The sequence below is a fragment of the Scyliorhinus torazame genome, chromosome 21 (genome assembly GCF_047496885.1).
Source record: "Scyliorhinus torazame isolate Kashiwa2021f chromosome 21, sScyTor2.1, whole genome shotgun sequence".
Taxonomy (NCBI): Eukaryota; Metazoa; Chordata; class Chondrichthyes; order Carcharhiniformes; family Scyliorhinidae; genus Scyliorhinus; species Scyliorhinus torazame.
In genome coordinates this window covers 113776945-113800145 of record NC_092727.1, presented here as the reverse complement: position 1 = coordinate 113800145, position 23201 = coordinate 113776945, and the positions used below count along the sequence as shown (strand labels likewise).

Sequence of the window (23201 nt, the reverse complement as noted above, 5' to 3'; positions counted from 1 at the left end):
AGGCAATCCCTTTAACCCTTTGAACACCAAAACAAAAACTCCAATTTGCCCTAGTCACATCTTTAATTGAGAAACTTTCTGCCTCTCCTCCATGCCCTCGTTAAATATTGAATGACATTGATGCACCAAACTCCTAGATACAAACTTTCTGCATTCGCCCCCTCCCCAATATGATTATCAATGCACCATGTAATCCCCGATGAAGCTGTTTATTGACATCCCCGATCGATGAGGCGGAATTCCCGACCCCATGGGAATATTACTTAAATGGGCTGGTTGGACTAAGTGCCAGTGCGTCCCGCTGGACGGATCCCTGTTAACAGACACTTACCTTCCTAACTCCTTTCCCAGGAGAGAGTAATTGCTGCTGAAGGAGTCGCTCCGTATTCGGGACAAAATCTTGGCCACCATCCCTTTGCGATTCATGCCTGCAGTTTCGGGCATTCGCGCCAGTCGCGGGCACTCGGAGAGAGACACAAAGAAACTCTGGCTGATCACACGGGCAGAGCAGTAACAAGAGAGTCCAGCTTGTTGCACACTTTAGTGTCTCGGGGAAGCAAGGTGGGAAGTTCAGCTTTCCGCTGTGTGTGTAGCAGTAGATTCCAGCAATCTTCCAACTTGTGCAGTAAGTGGTGCTGACAATTCTCTCTCGTCTGTCTTCTGCTTAATGATGAGCTGATTTTTTGTTGTTGTTGTAAAGTTCAGGCGATGGGGAAAGGCTGCAAAGGGATAGGGGAGCCTGCGAGCAGGCAGGAGCTGGGATCTCTAAGAGCGCACAAGTCGTGGGCAGACATCAAAACACTCCGAGGAGCTGAGGTCCAAACGACATCATCATGTGCGGCAGAGCCAATCGCAGCCAATACGGAAGCAGCTTAAAAACTGGGTGAAATGAAGCGACACCTTCAGCTCTTGTGTCTCAATTTCAAACTGCATCACGCAAGCTCCACTCCTGCACAAACCTGGCATCTCAAAGCTCCAACAATGAAGTTACCCTGTTTTAAACATTGCCAAACACACAGTGGGATCGAGGCTTGAAGGACTTCTCTTTCCATCAGCTAAAAGTGAATTGAAAACATACAGTGCAGAAGGAGACCATTTTGGGTGTCCCGGGTGATTCTCCGGCCTGCGCCGCGCAGAACTCGACGGGGCCATTTTCGCCGCTTGGGTGAATCGCGGGAGGGTGTCAGACCGGCGTCGCGGGGAAAAATGGCGCGCCAGGCGATTCTCCCAACCGGCGCGGGAGCGGAGAATCGCGCCCCATGTCTTTGGACTGTGGGAGGAAACCGGAGCACCCGGGGGAAAACCCACGCAGACACGGAGAATGTGCAGACAGTGCCCCAGCAGGGAATTGAACCTGGGACCCTGGTGCTGTGAAGCCACAGTGCTATCCACTTGTGCTACCATGCTGCCGAAAACTTTGTGGGGTGGCGGGAGGGAGCAGAATGATACATTAGCTGCATTTTTAATCAGGTGTCTGGAGCCTGAAGCAGGGCTGAAACCTGGATTATAAAGCTGGGAATGTCGGCGGAGGAACCCTTGGTGGGATTTTCCAGGGTGCCATTTCTGGAAGCCTGTCCAATTGAGGCTGGCAGGAGGGTACCCGGGCCTGGATGGCCATTCTGAGACACCCCTCAGCCTCCCCCCACCCCATCCTGCATCCCCACCCACCATCAGAGGGGCTGGCTGCTTTCTTCAATCACCATCATCAGCAACAAATATGGAGAAATGAGAGCCAAAGGGATGAGGGTTTTCAGTCAGGAGAGGCTCCATTGAATGGAGCCCCTGGTTCTGAAGGTGACCCAGTCTGAGGCTGTGACCGTTTTGACGGAAGTGCCCTGACTCCATGGTGGCCCTCAAGGGGCCTATTCAGCAGCCCGCTGTGCCAGGGCTGGTTACCGACATCCTTCACCACCCTAAGAATACTGTGGAGGCAGGAAGATGTTGTGCAGCTGGCGTGGCAGGATTTCCTTCCTGCTTCCGGAACTACCCCTCCGGGCAATGGTAACTGAATGTTATGAGGATCAATTTTAACATGAGCTGCTGAGATGGAAAAGTCCAACTTGGCTAATCCCACCCCACCCCCAATCCCCACTGCACAATTTCTTTTTCCATTGGAATCAATAAGGGGTGGAATTTTCCATTCTGGGACTATGTCCCATGGTGGGGGGTGGGAACAGGAAGAGTTAAACACCGCAGAGACCAGTGGGCATTTGCACCATAGAGAATGACACTGGCTTAATTAATTATGCAGTTGGGTGTTTCACAACGTTGTGTGTGGCGGGGACGGTTGGATGGCTCGCTCGGGCCTTGCCATCCGATCATAGAATCCCCACAGTGCAGAAGGTTGGGCCATCACCTGCATCCCATTAACAGTTTGCAAAATTGTTTTCATGCCAGCCTCTTGCGGGAATTGTAACTGACCGTGACAGGCAGAAGCGCGCATTCTAGCCATCATTTTACACCAGCGAGAAAGCAACCTTTTGGCTCCCACCGCATTGTCCCACCCCCACCCATCATTAAACCTGCCGTGAGGGGTCTGGAAAATCCCACCCTAGGAGTTAGATCAGTCAGTGTGTAAAACAGTTGTTTCACCCAATCAAGCCAGACCCCCAGGCGGGATTGGTTAAAATTAGGCCTGTGCTGTGCTGACAGAGAGGTACCTGATCCACTACCAGCATCAAATGATAAATCCACTATCCATGATTTTCCTCTGCACGTCTGTGGTGAATGAGACTCCTCACGCTAGTGACACAACTAGTAAACTACAAATAACAGGCAGTGTAATCTAATGTAGGGTTAAAAAAAACAGCTTAGACTTCATTCTTGGAGTTTGTCACACAGATATTTCTCAGGTGTCCACTGTTTATTTAATAGGGTAGTTTGACTTGGATCTTTAGAGTCCTAGTGCAGGTCAATTCCAATTTCCTCCCACACCATACAAATTAGCACAAATCCCATTGCCTTTTGAACCTTCCTATAGAATGAAATGAAATGAAGGTAAATTGCTTATTGTCACAAGTAGGCTTCAAATGAAGTTACTGTGAAAAGCCACATTCCGGCACCTGTTTGGGGAGGCTGGTACAGGAATTGAACCATGCTGCTGGCCTGCTTGCAAAGCCAGCGATTTAGCATTGTGCTAAACCAGCCCCTGAATCTAATTCCACCATTTTCATGTATTGTCTGCGTTCTAGTTCTCAACCACAGTGTATGTGAAGGAATTTCCCCACATTTTCCCTTGAGTTAATTTGTCTCTTATGTTAAATCTGTGACATGCGATTATTGACCTCCTTACCCTGTCAAAACACTTCCTAATTTTCAATACGCTTATTAGGTTACCCCTTATTCTTTGCTTTAAGGACAACAATCTCAGCTTGTCCAATCTCTCCACATAACAGGGTCCCTTCATTCTTGGCATCATCTTCAGAATCCTCCTCTGTACCATCTCCAAAACTATTCTTCCGAAAGCACAGAAAGTAGAATTGCACACAATACTCCAACTGAGGTCTGACAAGGTAGCACAGTGTCTAGCATTGTTGCTTCACAGCGTCTAGAACCCGAGTTCGATTCCCAGTTTGGGTCACTGTCTGTGCGGAGTCTGCACGTTCTCCCCGTGTCTGCATTGGTTCCCTCCCGGTGCTCCGGTTTCCTCCCACAAGTCTCGAAAGACGTGCTGTTAGGTGAATTGGACATTCTTCCTCTGTATACGCGAACAAGCGCTGGAATGAAGCGACTGGGGGATTTTCACAGTAACTTCATTGCAGTGTTAATGTAAGCCTGCTTGTGACACTAATAAAGATTATTATTACCAGTGACTTGCGAAGGTGTAACACAACGTCCTTGTTTTTGAAGTCAGTGCCCTTACCAAACAGACAAATATCTTGCACCCTTTCTTAATTGTCACGTCAGCATTTTCTGCCTCATTCAAGGATTTGTGAATTTGCACTCTTAAGGTCCCTCTGCCCTTTCACGCACTGAAAGTAGGACCATTTATATTCCTTCAATATATCTCTTTGACCATCTGTCTGAATGTCCTTTTCTTAGTTCTGTGCCTTTTTTTGTCCTGTGAAGCACCGTGGGTACTTTTACACTGTTAAAGGTGCTATATAAATGCAAGTTGTTTTAGACATTAAAAACTGGCAGCCAGCAAAACTAATTGCCTTTGATGAACTTGGGATACTGTATATTATATAATATTTGATTATAGCACAGCCAATGCTCAGATCATTTGGTATTTCAACACTGGTAAACTCAAAAGAGCCTTTTCAAGGGCAATTAAAAATGAATTCGCTACGTGGCAGCTGACTTCAGTCAAAATGATGTCCTTAACGGGGCTTGTCACATATTCAGTGACGTGAGAGCACAGCTCCCCAGTGTCGAGCTTTATCCAGAGACGATTGTTCAGTTCTTATTTCTCCTAGACTTGCTGCAACCCAAGTGGATCAGAGGTTGTCCACCGATTGAGGAGAGGGTTTAACACTGCACAAATGTTTTTGGAGGGTGAGGAAATGGCCTGAGCCATGTAATTTTCTGGAGCTAACCGTGGGTTGTGCCTAACGGTTGCACACATCAAGAATTCATCTACTGGGCAGCACGGTGGCACAGTGGTTAGCATTGCTGCCTCACGGCGCTGAGGTCCCAGGTTCGATCCTGGCTCTGGGTCACTGTCCATGTGGAGTTTGCACATTCTCCCCGTGTTTACGTGGGTTTTGCCCCCACAATCCAAAAAGATGTGCAGGGTAGGTGGATTGGTCACGCTAAATTGCCCCTTAATTGGAAAAAATTAATTGGGTACACTAAATTTATTTTAAAAAAAGACTATATCTGCTAAAACCATAAACTTTCATTGCTGGCCAAGTTGTATTGTGCAATGTATGGGCTGGCCCAATTGATTACTCTTCTGATCAACTGGATATCTCCGTAAGAACAGTTATTTTGTCGTTAACAATTTTTGCTTTTGGTTACACTACTGGTGATTAATATAGTTAACCAATTTCCAGGATGTTGCTGCACAATGTACCTTTTTACAGTGCTTTTGTCTTGACTCCCAGACAACTCACATCCCTTTGTGATACCATCTTGTAGCAAGGGCACAGGTGGACATGGTTTTGTTGATGTTGGAGATTTCAAAATGTTGCAAAGAAAATCTACATATTATTAAGGCTTTTTCCTGGAGAATACATTTCACGTCTACAAACCTCACTTCCTCTTGTCACCATCTTTGGTCAGGTTTTTTTGCCAACATTCAGCATTGTAATTTGTTACGTTCACCATTTAATTATATCATGTTAACTGTCACAATGTAGTTGCAAGGTCTAGCCACCCTGAAACAAGACCCTACAGTGTTATCCAACATCATTGTTGTTACCAAAAACTTAGATTCATCAACTGACTGGGGGCAAATGCCACAAGCAATTTACCAGTAAGCCACAAATAGCAGGCAGATTAATCTTCATTCTTGGAGTTTGTCATACAGATATTTCGTAGGTATCCACTGTTTATTTAATAGGGTAGTTTGACTTAGATCTTTAGAGTCCTAGATCAGGTACTTACGAAGCACTTAACTTCATGATTTTCTTTTTCCTGATGCCAGAACCAATTAATTTCCCAATAATGAGATTTTCTGCTATTTCCTTTCTTTATATCTTTAAAAAAAAAAAATTTAGTGTACCCAATTCATTTTTTTCCAATTAAGGGGCAATTTAGCGTGTTCAATCCACCTAGCTTGCTCGTCTTTGGGTTGTGGGGGCGAAACCCACGCAAACACGGGAGAATGTGCAAACTCCACACGGACAATGACCCAGAGCTGGGATTGAACCTGGGACCTCAGCACCATGAGACACCAGGGCTAACCCACTGCACCACCGTGCTGCCCCTGATTTTCTGCAATTTAAGGAATACCTAAATGTTACTGTTTGAGAATACTGGTAGGCTTTGCCAATAATTTATTCAGTTGAAAATGAGGGTCACTTTTTAAACAATATGGTTTTCTACCCTTCCCTTTTCTCTCGGCTTTCCTGTTTCATACACTACCTGTGGTTCGATAGAGGACAGAGAAGTTAGTTGTTCTGAGGTTTCTGCCAGCGTAACTGAGAAACCAACTTACTAGGGAAGTGCTTTCGCATGGTGCTGAGTGACTCACTCATTGATTGAGCAATTGATTAAATCTACTGATCATCTCCTCACGATGGCATCGCTGGAGAGAGTCAATCATCAGGCAGGTTGATCTCTCAGAAGTCCGATCATGCTTCTCTCTGCGTTTGTGTAAGTGTTTATTTCTGTGGGTTTCATTTTTTTTATTGGGACGTTTCAACAAAGTTTTTTGGCCTCTTGCCCTTTGGTGTTGGAAATTCTTTGGTGGTTGTTTGTTCTCCTTGAAGGGACTTCACTGAGAACTTAACGAGGTGATGGCTGCAACCAGTCGAGTCCCAAACCAGGGGGTATCTAACACTGTTAAGGTGGCGGTGACCGACAGCGAAGGAGATACACCCACTGGCCGTGCCTTCTTCATAGAGAATCCTTCTCAATTCCTGTGGATTTGGAGCTGCTGATGTTTACTGCCTGCAGGACTTTCCTAGCGCTGGATACTTTGATGTGACTTTGAAGAATGCTGCTGGCTGCATCAAATTCCTGAAAGTGTTCGAGGAGAAGAGAGATTTGCCACATCTGAGAATCCACAAAGCGGAGCCCCTCTTTACTCTGCCCGCTCAACAGGATGGGGGTGGTGACTGTGCACCTCTACAACCCCCATGTTCCGGTGGCAAATCTGCTCACCTTCCTCGCCTGGTATGTCGACAAGGTTGGCAACTGCTCTGTGGTGAAGGACGTCTTCGCAATCTGGACAAGCAGACACCAGGTCAAGCTGACACTCAAGACTGATGGTAAAGGAGTAATCCTCCACCCTCCCTCGAGCTTCATGATCGGGGGAAGCCGTGGCCATCTCATAATTGCTCGCCAAACCAAACATTGTCGCTCCTGCAGAAAACCTGACCATGTGGCGGCCAACTGCAATGGCCTCATCTGCAAGAATTGCAAGCAGGATAGACATTAGACAAAGGACTGCAAGCAGACAAATTGCTTCAACCTGTGTGGTGGAGCAAATCATCTCTACACGACCTGCCCTAAATGGGACCCTACTTGCGGACAGGCAGCAAAAGCCAAGGAGGGCGACAGAACAGCCAGCCTGACTACCGACAAGGAGAAGTGCAAACCTCCAGCCAGCAGAATGGGACAAAGGAGGACAAAGCGGAAGACCTGGAAAGAGGGAGGCAGCAGATGGCCAAACAACATCATCGCTCCCGGCACCCTCCACCTCTCAGCGAACCAATGGAGGAGAAACTATCAGAGGACCAGTCAGTGGGGGCTTGGCAGCTGGTGAGGAAGGGCAGGAAGAAGAGGGAATAGGACAAAGCCAACCCCCACCCCAAAGTCAGTAGCAAGGGACCATTCTCATCCGATACAGACGATGGGGGCGGCTGCACTTCAGACTAGAATGAAAATGGGCATCTACAGAAGAAGCAGCGAAACTCTAGGGAGATGGAGGAGCGGATAAGTGCTTTCATTTCCACTTTTTCTCAGCAGAAAGCACTTAATTGCTTTTGATGTGGTGACAACCTGTAAATCATAGCTAGATGTTTATAAACATTGTGGTTAGGGTCACAGCAGAGTACTTCAGATGCATTCAAGCGTGAAGGGAAATGATAATACACAATCCAAACATCTAACTGTCTGGAAGCTATTACTCTATCAATTACAGCCCACTAAAAGCGATTTCTCTTTGAAAGTGAATAGAAGCTTCGCAGATCAAAGGACCCGAGGGGATTTAAAGCCTTGTGACATGCTTTAGCTTTCTACGAAGTAACCGTTGCTGCTTCCGACACTTCTGTCTGAAGCAAATGGAAGCTGTAAGGACAGATTAGTGAAAAAGCCGTGATTTTTCACTGTTTCCGCCTGGACTGCTCTTTAGCTTCCAGCCTGAGTGACTGATGGCAGGGGGAGGGGGAGCAGGGGATCTGATTTTGAGTCTGATATGGGGCTGGTGGGGGTTGTGGTGCAGCCGGACCACCCTCCTGCGTGTGTATGTGTGGAGGGGGGTCGGGGGGGGGGGGTGACCCAGTAGTTGCTGTGGTAATCGGGGGTGGAGAATGTCCCTACTTATCAGTGGGGGTGGGTAGAGGCAGGGTTTGTATTGCGGGGGACCTTGCTGCTCGCTCAAAATGGCAGCTTGATAGTGGGATTCAGAACGGGATTCCGGGAGCTCCTCGCTATGCATAAATTAGGCTGGCAAGGGAAAGTGAATCCCTCCTGGGTGCCACTCCTGGCACCAGCGCAAACCAGGACCGATTCTACTCCCATGGGAGAACAAATCTCTCAAACAAAGAATCCTGCCCTTACTCATTTTTTGGGAAAATTCCACCCCAGATCTTGTAGTTTCTTTAACCAATCCTGTTGGTTGTGGATCACTACTAATTTGCAGAATCTATGGGTTACAGTTTTGACTTGTGTAAGAGGCTGATGTGGGACGCTCCGTCGGCCGACGCTGCAATCGCGAAACACGATTGTGCAGAGAATTGGTTCTAATGCCAAAATCGTGGAGGGTGCAGATTTCATGCCAAATCGCAATTTTCTGTTGCCTCGACAGCAGCGTCAATGCATTCCAGAAGGCCTGACCCCCTTGGCATATCATTAGCGGGCCCAACCAGGCATTCACCGGGGCCTCCGCAATTCTCTGCCTCCAATGGGCCGAATTCCCAGTAGCAAGGTTCACTTGTGCTTTTAACAATCATAAAACAGACACCCTGGCTGACGAGGGAGGGAGAGGGGGTAAGGAAAGTGTCCAACATCGCCATAACTTGCTGACAGTTGTGCCGATGGGCAAGGGCGTCTGCCAGGGCCTGGGGGTGTAGCAGTTGTCATAATATACACCAGTATATCATGGTGCAGACACACACTGATGGACACACAGTGGGACCAATCAACACACACAACACCGCAGCCAATCACCAGTTCACACAAAGACCCTGCCCACGAGCGCGAATGGAGAGAACTCAAAACCAAACTGACCACGGCCCTGGTCTTAGCTTTCTTTGATCCAGCAAAAGAGACCAAAATTTCGACCGATGCCAGCCAATTCGGCATTGGGGCAGTGATCCTGCAACGCGAAGAGGCCTCATCATGGGCCCCCGTTGCATATGCGTCACGCGCCATGACCTCCACGGAACAGCGCTACGCGCAGATAGAAAAGGAGTGCCTGCGCCTTCTGACCGGTGTGGTTAAGTTTCACGATTATGTGTGCAGACTTCCTCAATTCACCGTCGAGACCGACCATCGCCCACTGGTCAATATAATACAGAATGACTTGAACGACATGACGCCTCGCCTCGCCTCCAGCGTATTCTTCTCAAGCTCCGGCGATACGAATTCCAGCTGGAATACACCCCAGGCAAAGACCTCATCGTTGCCGACGCTCTCTCCAGGGCAGTCAACACTCCGTGTGATCTAGCGGGATTCATCTGCCAGGTTGCCGCCCATGTGGCCTTCGTGGCCTCCAATCTACCTGCCACGGATGAACGCCTCGTCCAAATTCGCCACGAGACGGCGGCTGACCCTTTGGTACAGCGTGTCATGCGCGACCTAACAGACGGTTGGCTCAAGGGTCAATGCCCTCAGTTCTATAACGTCAGAGATGATCTGGCGGTAGTAGACTGGGTTCTTCTGAAACTGGACAGCATTGTCATCCCGCATAGCATGCGCCAGCTCGTCCTGGAACAGCTACACAAGGGCCATCTTGGTGTGGAAAGGTGCCGCCGACGGGCCAGAGAGGCAGTGTACTGGCCCGGTATTAATGACGACATAGCCAACACAGTGCTCAACTGCCCCACTTGCCAGTGCATCCAGCTGGCCCAACCACGTGAGACCCTGCAGCCCCATGAGTTGGTCACGTCACCTTGGACCAAGGTGGGCATCGACCTGTTCCACCCGCTGGGTAGAGACTATGTCCTGATTGTGGACTACTTTTCAAATTACCCAGAGGTGATACGGTTGCACGACATCACATCGTCTGCAGTCATCCGTGCCAGGAATGGTCCAACTTTGCCAGGTGGTACAATTTTGCCCATGTGACATCCTGTACCCCCAATCCAATGGCAAAGCGGAGAAGGGCGTCCACATAGTCAAACGGCTCCTCTGCAAGGCTGCCGATGCTGGGTCCGATTTTTACCTCGCTTTGCTGGCCTATCGCTCCGCCCCACTGTCCACTGGCCTGTCACCAGCCCAGTTGCTCATGGATTACACCCTGAGGACGAAGGTGCCATCCATTCATGTCCCAGACCTCGACCACGTTCCAATCCTTCGACAGATGCAGCTGTCTCGTGCACAGCACAAGGCGGCTCATGACTCCCGTGCAGCTGATCTCCCTGCTCTGGCTCCAGATGACAATGTCCGCATCCACCTTGTGGCTGGTCTGCAACCGCTGTGGTTCTTCGGCAGGTGGCCCCCCCGCTATTTCCTGGTTCGTCTACTGAATGGCTCCATTCTACGCCGCAATCGGCGCGCCCTTCGTCTCGTTCTGCGCTCGCTACGTGATCCTCCACTGTCGCCTCGCCCTCCTGCTGACCCTGCCATGGACTATGCAGAGATCCCGGTCACTCTGCATCCTCCTCACTCTGATGCAGTCCAGCCCGCTCTTCAGCCAGCGGCTCCCGACCCACCCTTGAGGCGGTCAACCAGAATTCATCGCCCACCTCAGAGACTTAATTTGTGAACTTTGTGGACTTATGGACTTTCTGATTTGTTCTGTTCTTCCGTTTGATCGTTTACGTGGTTTGTATATAGTGTTCATCTTATTATTCTTGTGACATACTGTTTTTCTGCACCAGGCACCTTCCCATGTAAATAGCTTAGTTCTCATGTACATAGTCCTGTAAATATTTCACACACACGTAGTCAGGGACATTCTCACCATACACTATTTATTGCCACACAGGTACGTTCTTTATAAAAGGGGGGATGTCATAATATGCACCAGTATATCATGGTGCAGACACACACTGATGGACACACAGTGGGACCAATCAACACACACAACACCGCAGCCAATCACCAGTTAGAGCACACGCACTATAAAGACAGGGAGCATCAGAGTTCCCGCTCATTCGAGCTGCAGCTAGCTAGGAGGACAGAGCTCACAGCCTGCAGCACAGACATTCACCATGTGCCGAGTGCATCGACTGGTTAGGACAAGGCAACGGTCTTTAGTTAAAGCTAGTATCGTGTTAACCCACAGTCAGAGTATGTTACAACAGTTAATGATTCAATAAAATAGTGTTGCACTATTTCAAGTGTTGGTGACCTGTATGTGTTCCACGGATCCAGAGCACCCAACACAACAGCAGTGGGCTTCTCACAGGAGGTGGGCTGTGGGGGTGGGGTGAATGGGCACGAAACACCATTGCCGCTGCCTGCAAGGCAGCCAATCCGCTGCGCACGCCACTGACTGCCCACTGTGAACTTAGGGCCATGGGCCATATGGTCATCCCCCCTAGGGCACCCCCCGAGTTGCCATCTGGCCTCAGCTGACCCATCAGCGGGATGGGCACACACCACCACAAGCAGTGCCGTTTTGTTGGCTGTGATGATTATAATGTGTATATGCAGCTGCAGCTTGTCAGCCTCCCGCGAGTCAATCACGGACCCGGCGTATCCCGCATCGTTTCTCATTAGAATGGAATGTGTTCCTCGTGGCGCTGGTTCTAGCCCCTCCACAGTTGCTGAATTGCTCCAGGCTCGGCGCCAGTTTTTCAGTCGTGGAACTCCACGAATCCTGCACCAGCGTCAACAACTAGTCTCAGGAACAGAGAATCCCTCCCCAGATCTGGATGCTAAACTTGAAAAATTCTTTCAGTGCAGCTTAGCATGTAATATTCAAACCTGAACTGATTACTTTTTCCTTTGTTGGGAAAGGTCATAATGAACTGATTTGTAACAATACTACAAAAGCAGTCAATGCATTAGTTTATCATCAGATCTCAAGTGATAATGAAGTATGCATCAGTTTGAAACTTAACTGATTCAAACAGTACCCTGTGTGGGAGTATGAGAAATGCTGACAATGGATGTTAGAAAACTGTCCCAAAGATTATTGTTGCACTTTGGACAGGTTTTATAGGGACATTACAGTGCATAGCAGTTGTTAGAATTTGTTAACAATACTTAAGATGATTCCAATGTTCTCTCACCTATCATCTTTTGTAATTTCCTAAATTTCTACTGTCCATAACCTAACTTTCACTAAGTCTCACTCACCATCACCCTGTGATCACTGATCTACGTCACACCCTGATCAGGCAATGCCCTGGTGTTAAAATTCCCTCTCTTGTGTTCTAATCCCTCCATGGCCTTGTCAGTCCCTACCTCTTTAACCTCCTCCAACCCACAGTCCTCTGAGATCTCTGCACGCCTCCAATTCTGACATTTTCCACATTCCCATGTTCTTCACTGATGGTTGGTCTTCAGCTGTGCAGGCTCCGAGTTCGGGAAATCCCTCCCTAAATCTTCCTGCCGCTACTTAAACCTCCCTGTCCAAATAACTTTTTATGTGTCTCGATGTCACATTTTGTTCGATAACATTTTTGTGATGTGCTTTGGCATATTTTTACTACAGTAAAGGTGCTACACAAATGCAAGTCGTTTTTGTTGGTGGAACATTTATACGAAGGTCAATTAAGGGCAGCACGGTAGCATAGTGGATAGCACAATTGCTTCACAGCTCCAGGGTCCCAGGTTCGATTCCGGCTTGGGTCACTGTCTGTGCGGAGTCTGCACGTCCTCTCCGTGTGTGCGTGGGTTTCCTCCGGGTGCTCCGGCTTCCTCCCACAGTCCAAAGATGTGCAGGTTAGGTGGATTGGCCATGATAAATTGCCCTTAGTGTCCAAAATCGCCCTTAGTGTTGGATGGGGTTACTGGGTTATGGGGATAGGGTGGAGGTGTGGGCTTGGGTAGGGTGCTCTTTCCAAGAGCCGGTGCAGACTCGATGGGCCGAATGGCCTCCTTCTGCACTGTAAATGCTATGATATTAAGTTTCTGAATTATAGAGACAAAGCTTTCTGCTTATGAGCACGATTCTCAGTTCATCCACATTCATGGGCATGGCTAGGAGTTAACCCAAATTCAATTTGTACAGCTGAAGCTCGTCTGGAAACTATGGCACCTCTGAAACAGAAGACCACATGAAGAGGCTGACACTGAGAGTCTTGGACATTTGCTGTCTTCACCGCATTGTATCTGCCTCTATTTTCTTTCTGTATCACTCAAATTCCCCAGAGGACTCGTAAAATAGTCCTCCACTTTAAATTCGGGTTATCAATTGTGATATATCATTCACCACCATACACCCAAATCCTGAAACAGTTGCAGATTGCTCCATGAGATCCATTACGAAAATGGAGGAAAGAAGAGAATTTGATTTGATTTATTATTGTCACATGTATTGGTAGACAGTGAAAAGTATTATTTATTGCATGCTGTACAAACAATGCATATCGTACATAGGGAAGGAAGGAGAGACTGCAGAATATAATGTTACAGTTACAGCAAGGTGGAGAGAAAAGATCAACTTAATACCAGGTAGATCCATTCAAAAGTCTGATGGCAGTAGGGAAGAAGCTATTCTTGAGTCGTTTGGTACGTGACCTCAAACTTTGGTATCCTTTTCCTGATGGAAGAAGGTGGAAGAGAGTATGTCCGGGGTGCGTGGGGTCCTTAATTATGCTGGCTGCCTTTCTGAGGCAGCGGGAGTTGTAGACAGAGTCAATGGATGGGAGGCTGGTTTGCGTAATGGATTGGGCTACATTTACGACCTTTTGTAATTTCCTGCGGTCTTGGGCAGAGCAGGCTCCATACCAAGCTGTGATACAACCAGAAAGAATGCTTTCTATGGTGCATCTGTAGAAGTTGGTGAGAGTCGTAGCTGACATGCCAAATTTCCTTAATCTTCTGAGAAAGTAGAGTCGTTGGTGGGCTTTCTTAACTATAGTGTCGGCATGGGGGGACCAGGGACAGGTTGTTGGTGATCTGGACACCTAAACTTGAAGCTCTCGACCCTTTCTACTTCGTTCCCATTGATGTAGACAGGGGAATGTTCTCCATTACGCTTCCTGAAGTCGATGACAATCTCCTTCGTTTTGTTAACATTGAGGGAGAGATTATTGTCGTTGCACCAGTTCACCAGATTCTCTATCTCATTCCTGTACTCTGTCTCGTCATTGTTTGAAATCCGACCCACTACTGTGGTGTCATCAGCAAATTTGAAAATCGAGTTGGAGGGGAATTTGGCCACACAGTCATAGGTGTACAAGGAGTATAGTAGGGGGCTGAGGACACAGCCTTGTAGGGCACCGGTGTTGAGGATGATCGTGGAGGAGGTGTTGTTGCCTATCCTTACTGGTTGTGGTCTGTGGGTTAGAAAGTTCAGGATCCAGTCGCAGAGGGAAGAGCACAGGCCAAGGCCATGGAGTTTGGAGATGAGTTTCGTAGGAATGATGGTGTTGAAGGCTCAGCTGTAGTCGATAAATAGAGTCTGACATAGGTGTCTTTGTTATCTCGGTGTTCCAGGGTAGAGTGCAGGGCCATGGAGATGGTGTCTGCTGTGGACCTGTTGCAGCGGTAGGCGAACTGTCGTGGATCAAGGCAATCCGGGAGGCTGGAGTTGGTTCGTGCCATGGCTAACCTTTCGAAGCACTTCATGATGATGGATGTCAGAGCCACTGGACGATAAAGAAAGAAAAACAACCAAAGAAAGTAGATGAACAACCAAGGGAGGAATAGACAGAAAGATAATTTAAAAAAGGAGGCAAGTAAGAATGAACAGCAGCACAAATGTTAGTCAGCGCAAGAACAATGCAGCTTCAAGGTAATGGGCACTCCAATATAGAGGGAATTGATGTACAAGGGAATAGGATTTCCAGAAGGATAGAATCCAGCAACCTAGCAGGCACTTCCAATCGGAATGTCCATTTCCTCTCACAATGCTGCTTTGTGATCTCAAGAGGGTCGAGCAGGTTTTAAACAAAGTACTTCTCTGAGTGGGGGAGGGAAATGAAGGCCATGTGATCCCAAAGTACAATTTTGCAATTCCTTCAAGTTGGATTCAGTGGAGCATTAGATCAGCCATTGGTCCTTGCAGTTCCGAAATGGTGCACGGTTCAGGAAGATCTAAGTAGAGCAAGAAAAATAAATATTCTTTGACATTTAAAAAAAACTTTTAAAACTTGCTGACTAATGGCGGTGCGCATAAGAAAAACAAAAAGCACAATGTGAACAAGTGTTTCAGTTCCAAGGAAATGCCTGGCCAACGGGATATCACAATTTTGCCCAGAAAGTGTGGCCAATTTTGTGGGCGTGGCTTTATCTGGCAAATTGAATCTTAAACCAGAGTGAAGAATCAGGAAAAGCGCCGAAAACCTCAGTGGGGTTGGATTCAATTCGCTTTTAAAATTCCCCGATCTATTGCAAAGAAAGGCTTGGCCCGTACCGACCAGATCGCTCTGCAGTTGCGGGAGTAAACAAGCGGATACTCTGCCCCATGATAGTTCGCTTTGAACAACATCACCGCTGATGCCCTGCTGAGACTATTGGTTGGACTTAACTGTACTTCAAAGCTACCAAACAATTTCTTTTCAAATACCACAATCTCCTTCGGACACTCACATGGTATTTACAAGCAACTGCTTCAGCTCGCCTTTTTTACAAAGACACTGAAATCAACAGCATTTTTAAGGTTACAGATACTCCATGTTTTACGGAACAATGTCCTTTGAAAATGCTTCAACAATATATTCAATAGAGGTTTTATTTTTCATGTTTTTTTCAGAGGTGCTTTAAACATTTAAACATTTGATACAAGAACTGATTGAAAGGTAAAACAATACGCGAGGATGAATAGCAATAAGTATGATTGACGAGATTCTCCTGCAACTGACAAATGAATTGGTTCAGTGGTCAGTATGGGGATCTTGTGGTGCTGTGGTAGTATATGTGCCTCTGGGCTAGACGATCTGGTTTCAAGTCCCACTTCAGGGTTTGATGGTACTGAAGGCGCATTCGTAACATGGGCAAACATGTTGATTTAAAGCCTGTAAATTCTTCCAATATGACCGGTGGTAAGGGTGGGAGTGTTTCTTGTGCAGCCACATGACAAAGGCTAGCCACTGAAGTACTTTGCCAAGCATACTTGTGGACCAATCCAATGGAAACCCATGGTTATCAATGTCCTCTTAGGAGCATAGTACCTGCAGGAGGAGGAGTCTGTGTAAAAAGCTTTGTTTGCAAAGTCATGACAATTATGCCCAGGGCAGCACGATAGCACATGGGGCAGCACGGTAGCACAAGTGGATACCACTCTGGTTTTACAGTGCCAGGGTCGCAGGTGATGTGTTGGGTGTTCTGGATCCGTGGAACACATACAGGTCACCAACACTTGAAATAGTGCAACACTATTTTATTGAATCATTAACTGTTTAACATACTCAGACTGTGGGTTAACACGATACTAGCTTTAACTAAAGACCTTTGCCTTGTCCTAACCAGTCGATGCACTCAGCACATGGTGAATGTCTGTGTTACAGGCTGTGAGCTCTGTCCTCCTAGCTAGCTGCAACTCGAATGAGCGGGAATTCTGATGCCCCCTGTCTTTATAGTGCGTTTGCTCTAACTGGTGATTGGCTGCGGTGTTGTGTGTGTTGATTGGTCCCACTGTGTGTCCATCAGTGTGTGTCTGCACCATGATATACTGGTGTATATTATGACAGCAGGTTCGATTCTCCGCTGGGTCACTGTCCGTGCGGAGGTCTGCACGTTCTCCCCGTGTCTGCGTGGGTTTCCTCCGGGTGCTCTGGTTTCCTCCCACAGTCCAAAGATGTGCAGGTTAGGTGGATTGGCCATGATAAATTGCCCTTAGTGATCAAAAGGTTAGGAGGGGTTATTGGGTTACGGAGATAGGGTAGAAGTGAGGGCTTAAGTGGGTTGGTGCAGACTCGATGGGCCATCAAGGTGAGCTGATCATTGTGTTGTGACAAGGCCTCTTCCACTCTTCAATTTCTCCCCCTGCTGCCGCACCTCGGCATGTCCTCAAAACCGGGGCAACCGCCTCTTCCACCACCACATTCAATGCCGCCATCATCTCCTTCCTCATCACCTCCATGTGCTTTGCAAACTGTTTTTCAAGTTCCACAACCATCAACTCGGTCATCTTTTCTGCCGTGAACAATGCGGCCCCACCCAGCGACCCAGCCTCCACCATCTTTCCCAGTTGCCGAGCCGACACTTCCACTCGATGGCGAACATTCACTCGCCCCCTTCTTCACGGCGGCATTCCTTTGGGTTTTGGACAACCTTCTTCCGTCTGTCTTCCTGCACTTATTTAACCAAATATTGTCCCTGGGACCGGGCTTTGAATTGTAACAAATCAAGCCTCGAGGCAGGAGCCCTCCAATGTGCAACTTCCTCCGACATGCCGCCACCAGAAGTCCTACTGGAAACAATGTTAAATAAGCTTTTAACAGCACAATAAATTATTCAGTTTACAACTGAAGTTTTCCCATTCCACTTTTCCCTCTGTATCGCTGTAGACATTGACAATGGATCTCGTCTAATTTTACCAAGAAAGCAGAGCTTTTGACGTCTACATGTAAAAGAATCACTTGTCTACACAGCATAAGCGCGAGAGGTGGTCCAGAATTTACACTGATTTTACAACACTTGATTATACCGCTAATCACAGAGGGTGCAACATTCAGTGAAGGTCACGACCTGACTAGCACTATGGGCTTTCCTGTCACAAGCAAACAGCTTCATATCACAGTGCACGTCACTGGCCTGGGTTGATTGGGAGGTAGTGGTGGGTTGGGGGAGATAGTTAAACAATGAACAACTTCATCGGAAATCGCTTGAAAAATCTTTACTTGTTCAAATGATCAGCCCTCCGATCATATAATTGTGCCTCTGTGAAACAATAACACACTTTCTCATAATTCATTTTATTTGTAATGGCAACATTACACAACAACAAATTGTGCACCAAAATGATCAGGAAAACATTTTTAAAAATTTGGGTAATGTTGATACCTACTTCAAAACACCACAGAGGACAAGCACAATTTGGTGCTCAGTTAAGTCCAAGTCAACGACCACCAATTCTGAGCAGGCAAACACGTTTAATAAAGGATTATTTTACAAGTTATAACCCCTTTTAACGTTTTCTTACTTCCTCCAGATGGGTGGGTTGGAAGGACATGGGTGTGCACTTCTGCATAGTTGTTCTCGATATGGCTTGCAATTGGTTGACTTGAAATATAGTTCTGTGGGAACTGGACTTGCCAAAACTTCCTCCGTGAAGTGGCAAACCGCAAGAGTTTGGTGAGAATTAGCAAGCTATTGTGTTCTAATGACACTGTAGGTTGTGATTGGAAGTCGGATGCTGAACATGGGAGTCCACTGCCCAAACTGCTGGTGTTCCAGGCTCTGTTCGAGGGGATCCTTGGTTTCTCTTTACACTGATTGCTAGGAGAACCTCATTTTACACAGAAATCAGAAATGAGCTCAGGACAGGCCAACATGTGCCAGAATTCGCTGATGAAAATATTGGTCAAGAATTTTCTTTGAACTGCCCCTGCTCTGATCCTCACATGTGCCAGAGGTGTGGTGGAAATCCCATTTATGTTGTCGATGTGATGTCTGCCCTACTTCCAGCTCAGCTATGGTGATGGGACAGGTGCAGATGTTAGAAAATCGCCGGTCATTGAGTAAGTTAGAAACGAGGCTCATTGAGGCCCCAAAACAGGTGTAAGAATTTGCTATGTGTGTTGTCTGGTCTGTGCTGAATCCAGGCAACATGGCTACAAGAACGTTACTGTTGGCCTTCGCAGCCCTGGGTTCAGAAGGTTAAATGATCCAGCGCTCTCCTTTGGAATCCTGGCCGAGTTCCTGACGGCGTGGGTCTCTCATGGTCCCACCCGTCGTGAACTCGGTGTGGCGTTGCTGGTCCGTGGTGTGGATCCGCCATGACGCGCGGGGCAGCCGACGCAGGCCGTCGCCGTGCACATGTGCGGCCCCCCCGACCGGAGGTGCAGGGCCCCGCATCGGCAGCCGGAGCTCCGAGGACAGAGTGATTCGCCCGTGTTTTGACGCTGAGTGGGGCCATAGCCCCATTGGAGAATCCCGCCCCCTAATAAAGTTGCTAATTCCTTTGTTCCACCATTGCACCTTGAGTTAACACTATTATTGCAGAATCATAGAAGTGACACAGAAGGGGGTCATCCAGCCTCGTGTGGTGAGCTCTTTTTCGTGCTGTAATGTATCTATGATTATAGTAATGCCATTGTTGATTTAGGATTAAAGGGAGACAACGGAATTATCAACATGTTGAAGATTTAGAGAAATGTCTTTTTAATCAACTATTCCCCACCCCACTTCCCCCGCCATATCCGATCACTGTGTGGAAATCTAGGGCAGTGCCGAATGCTCCTCGCTGGAAGAAGCAAAATCCCAATGGAAATGAGGGAAAACAGAGCACAAATCCATCTGGGTTGTTACTCTGCATTTCCTTATGTTGGTTATAAAGCAGGAGAAGGCCTTGGTGAAATTGATGTGTGACATAGCTGAACAAACAGGAGAAAAATGCAATTTAAAGCTGTGCCTGCAAACAGCCTATAGCTAAGTGTGTGTATGCATGTGTTCATCTGTACAGGAGACTGGAAATCTACCCCCAAATTTTAGATTTGTCCATCTAAAAGATACAAGATTGAATATTTTAATGAGCATTGTGGCACAGTGGTTAGCACTGCTGCCCCACAGTTCCAGGGTCGCGGGTTCAAATCCGGCCTCGGGTGACAGTCTGTGTGGAATTTGCACTTTCTCCCCGTGTCTGCGTGGGTTTCCTCCAGGTGCTCCGATTTCCTCCAGGTGCTCAGACATTTTTGGGGGTGAAGACGGTCACAAGCAGTACCTTACGGACAGAGACTAAAAGCAGACTGTTAGAGTTGGCAAAAATATTGCAGTTAACATTACCTGTCAAAACGCGAAAAGATGAGGTAATTATGGCGGTGGCTGAGCATTTAAAGTTGCCTGAGATACAGTTTGACTCATTGGAAATGGCAAAAATTCAGTTACAACTTAAACAAATGGAACATGAGAAGAATTAAAGCAGCTTAAATACAAAAGAGAGAGAGAGGAAAAAGAAAGAAAGAAGGAAAGAAAGAATAGCCCTAGCTGAACAAAAAGAAAGAAAAAGGGAGATATAGATCAGGGAAAAAGATAAAGAGAGAGAGTTTGAACTTCAGAAAATGGCCATGAAACATGACAGTCAGTTAAAATTGGCAGACGAAAAGGGAAACGTACAGCTGGATGATAGTGATGAGGATAGTGAGAAAGAGCATCATAGTCGAAGGCTTGGTGGGGAACTATTTAAATATGTCCAAGCATTGCCAAGGTTTGTTGAATTATCATAGAATTTACAGTGCAGAAGGAGGCCATTCTGCCCATTGAGTCTGCACCGGCTCTTGGAAAGAGCACTCTACTGAAGGTCCACACCTCCACCCTATCCCCATAACCCAGTAACCCCACCCAACATTAAGAGCAATTTTGGACACTAAGGGCAATTTAGCATGGCCAATCCACCTAACCTGCACATCTTTGGACTGTGGGAGGAAACTGGAGCACCCGGAGGAAACCCACGCAGACACGGGGAGAATGTGCAGACTCCGCACAGACAGTGACCCAAGCCGGGAATTGAATCTGGGACCCTGGAGCTGTGAAGCAATTGTGCTATCCACAATGCTACCATGAGAAGGAGGTGGAAGCCTTTTTCGTTTCATTTGAGAAGGTAGCTAAACAAATGAAATGGCCACAGGATATGTGGGTTTAACTGATTCAAACAAAGCTGGTAGGTAGGGCGAGTGATGTGTTTGCATCACTACCGGAGGAGGTATCTGGGTCGTATGAAGAGGTGAAAAAAATCCATCATAGGTGAACTAGTGCCTGAAGCCTACAGACAAAGGTTTAGAAATGTAAGGAAAGAATTTGATCAAACATACATGGAGTTTGAAAGGCTCAAACAGAGTAATTTTGATAGGACGATAAGAGCTTTGAAAATAGACCAAGCGTATGAAGCTCTCAGGGAAATTATACTTTTGGAGGATTTTAAAAATTCAATTCCTGATGTCGTGAGAACTCGCGTGGAAGAACAGAGGGTTAAAACTGTGAGATTGGCAGCAGGAATGGCAGATGATTATGAATTAGTTCATAAATCAAAGCTTGTTTTCTGACATCCGTTTCAGCCTGTGAAGGATAGAAACTGGGGACATGAGAAATACTCGAGTGGTAGAGGCAAAGATGATCTGATGGGAGATAATAAGGAGAGTGTACCTCAGACTAAAAAAGAAATCCAGGAGGGTGGAAAAGAAATGAGAAGTTTCAAATGTTTTCACTGTAATAAACTAGGCCATGTAAAGTCATAGTGTTGGTGGTTGAAAAAAAGCACTGGGAAGGCTGATGTGGTAAAACAGGATATGACAGTGGGGTTTGTTAAAGTGGCAAAGGAAAGCCCAAGTGAAGCGAAGGAGGGGAAAAAGATTGTACAGCTTGATCAAGAGGGGCAGCACGGTAGCATTGTGGATAGCACAATTGCTTCACAGCTCCAGGATCCCAGGTTCGATTCCGGCTTGGGTCACTGTCTGTGCGGAGTCTGCACATCCTCCCCGTGTGTGCGTGGGTTTCCTCCAGGTGCTCCGGTTTCCTCCCACAGTCCAAAGATGTGCAGGTTAGGTGGATTGGCCATGATAAATTGCCCTTAGTGTCCAAAATTGCCCTTAGTGTTGGGTGGGGTTACTGGGTTATGGGGATAGGGTGTAAGTGTTGTCCTTGGGTAGGGTGCTCTTTCCAAGAGCCGGTGCAGACTCGATGGGCCGAATGGCCTCCTTCTGCACTGTAAATTCTATGATCTAAGAGGTGATTGATAAGAAGGTGCCAGATCTCTTTAAAGAATTTACTTGTGTGGGTAAAGTTTACTCATGTGTATCAGGAGGAGCAGGTAAAGAAGTCACAATTTTAAGAGATACGGGAGCTAGCCCATCTTTAATGGTAAGAGATGAGGAGTTATGTAGTTTGGGAACAATATTGCCAGAAAAGGTGGTAATATGTGGAATTCAGGGTGAGAGGAGTAGTGTTCCATTATATAAGGTAAGAGTGGAAAGTCCAGTGAAGTGGTAGTAGGAGTAATAGAGAAATTATCTTGTCCAGGAATACAGTTTATCTTGGGTAATGATATAGCTGGATCACAGGTAGGAGTGATGCCTACTGTGGCTGATAAGCCAGTGGAAAATCAGACAACTGAAGTGTTGAAGGACGAATATCCTGGGATTTTTCCGGATTGTGTCGAAACAAGGTCGCAAAGTCACAGGTTAAGACAAGAGAAGAAATCAAAGAGTGAAGTTGAAGTGCAATTATCAGAAAAGATTTTTGATCAGATGGTTGGAAAAGAACAGATGGAGGATGAGGCGGATATTTTTAGTTCAGGCAAATTGGCGGAGTTACAACAGAAAGATGTAGAAATATAACAGGTGTATCAGAAAGCATACACGGAAGAGGAATCTGAGTGTACACCAGAGTGTTATTACCGTAAAAGTAATGTCTTGATGAGAAAATGGAGACCTTTACATATGCAGACGGATGTAAAGTGGGCGGAAGTTCATCAAGTAGTATTGCCGGTAGGGTATAGAAAGGAGGTGTTGCGAGTTGCACATGAGGTACCAGTGGGAGATCATTCGGGAATAAGGAAAACTCAAGCTAAAATCCAGAAACACCTTTATTGGCCTGGACTACATAAACATGTAGTTAAATTTTGTCAATCATGTCACACATGTCAAGTGATAGGGAAACATCAAGCAGTGATAAAACCAGTGCCCTTAATACCCATTCCAGCATTTGAGGAACCTTTTACAAGGGTCCTAATTGATTGCTTAGGACCGCTTCCTAAAAAGAAAAGTGGGAATCATTATCTTTTGACGATAACGGATGTGTCTACTGGATTTCCAGAGGCCATTCCAGTACGTAATATTACAGCTAAAAAGATTGTGGAGGAGTTACTTAAATTCTTTACAAGATATGGATTACCCAAGAAATACAAATCGGATCAAGGATCAAATTTTACCTCA

The 23201-nt window shown here is 46.8% G+C and overlaps 1 protein-coding gene across 1 annotated transcript in view; it reads right to left on the bottom strand.

Moving 5' to 3' along the window:
• Positions 1-845, bottom strand: part of LOC140398529 (serine/threonine-protein kinase 17A-like) — a 60054-nt gene extending 59209 nt beyond the window's left edge. Inside the window, exon 1 of the mRNA XM_072487302.1 lies at positions 332-845. Within this exon, the coding sequence (XP_072343403.1) occupies positions 332-444 (113 nt within the window). The 5' untranslated portion in view covers positions 445-845. The remainder of the gene's footprint in view (positions 1-331) is intronic.
• Positions 846-23201: the final 22356 nt, after the last annotated feature.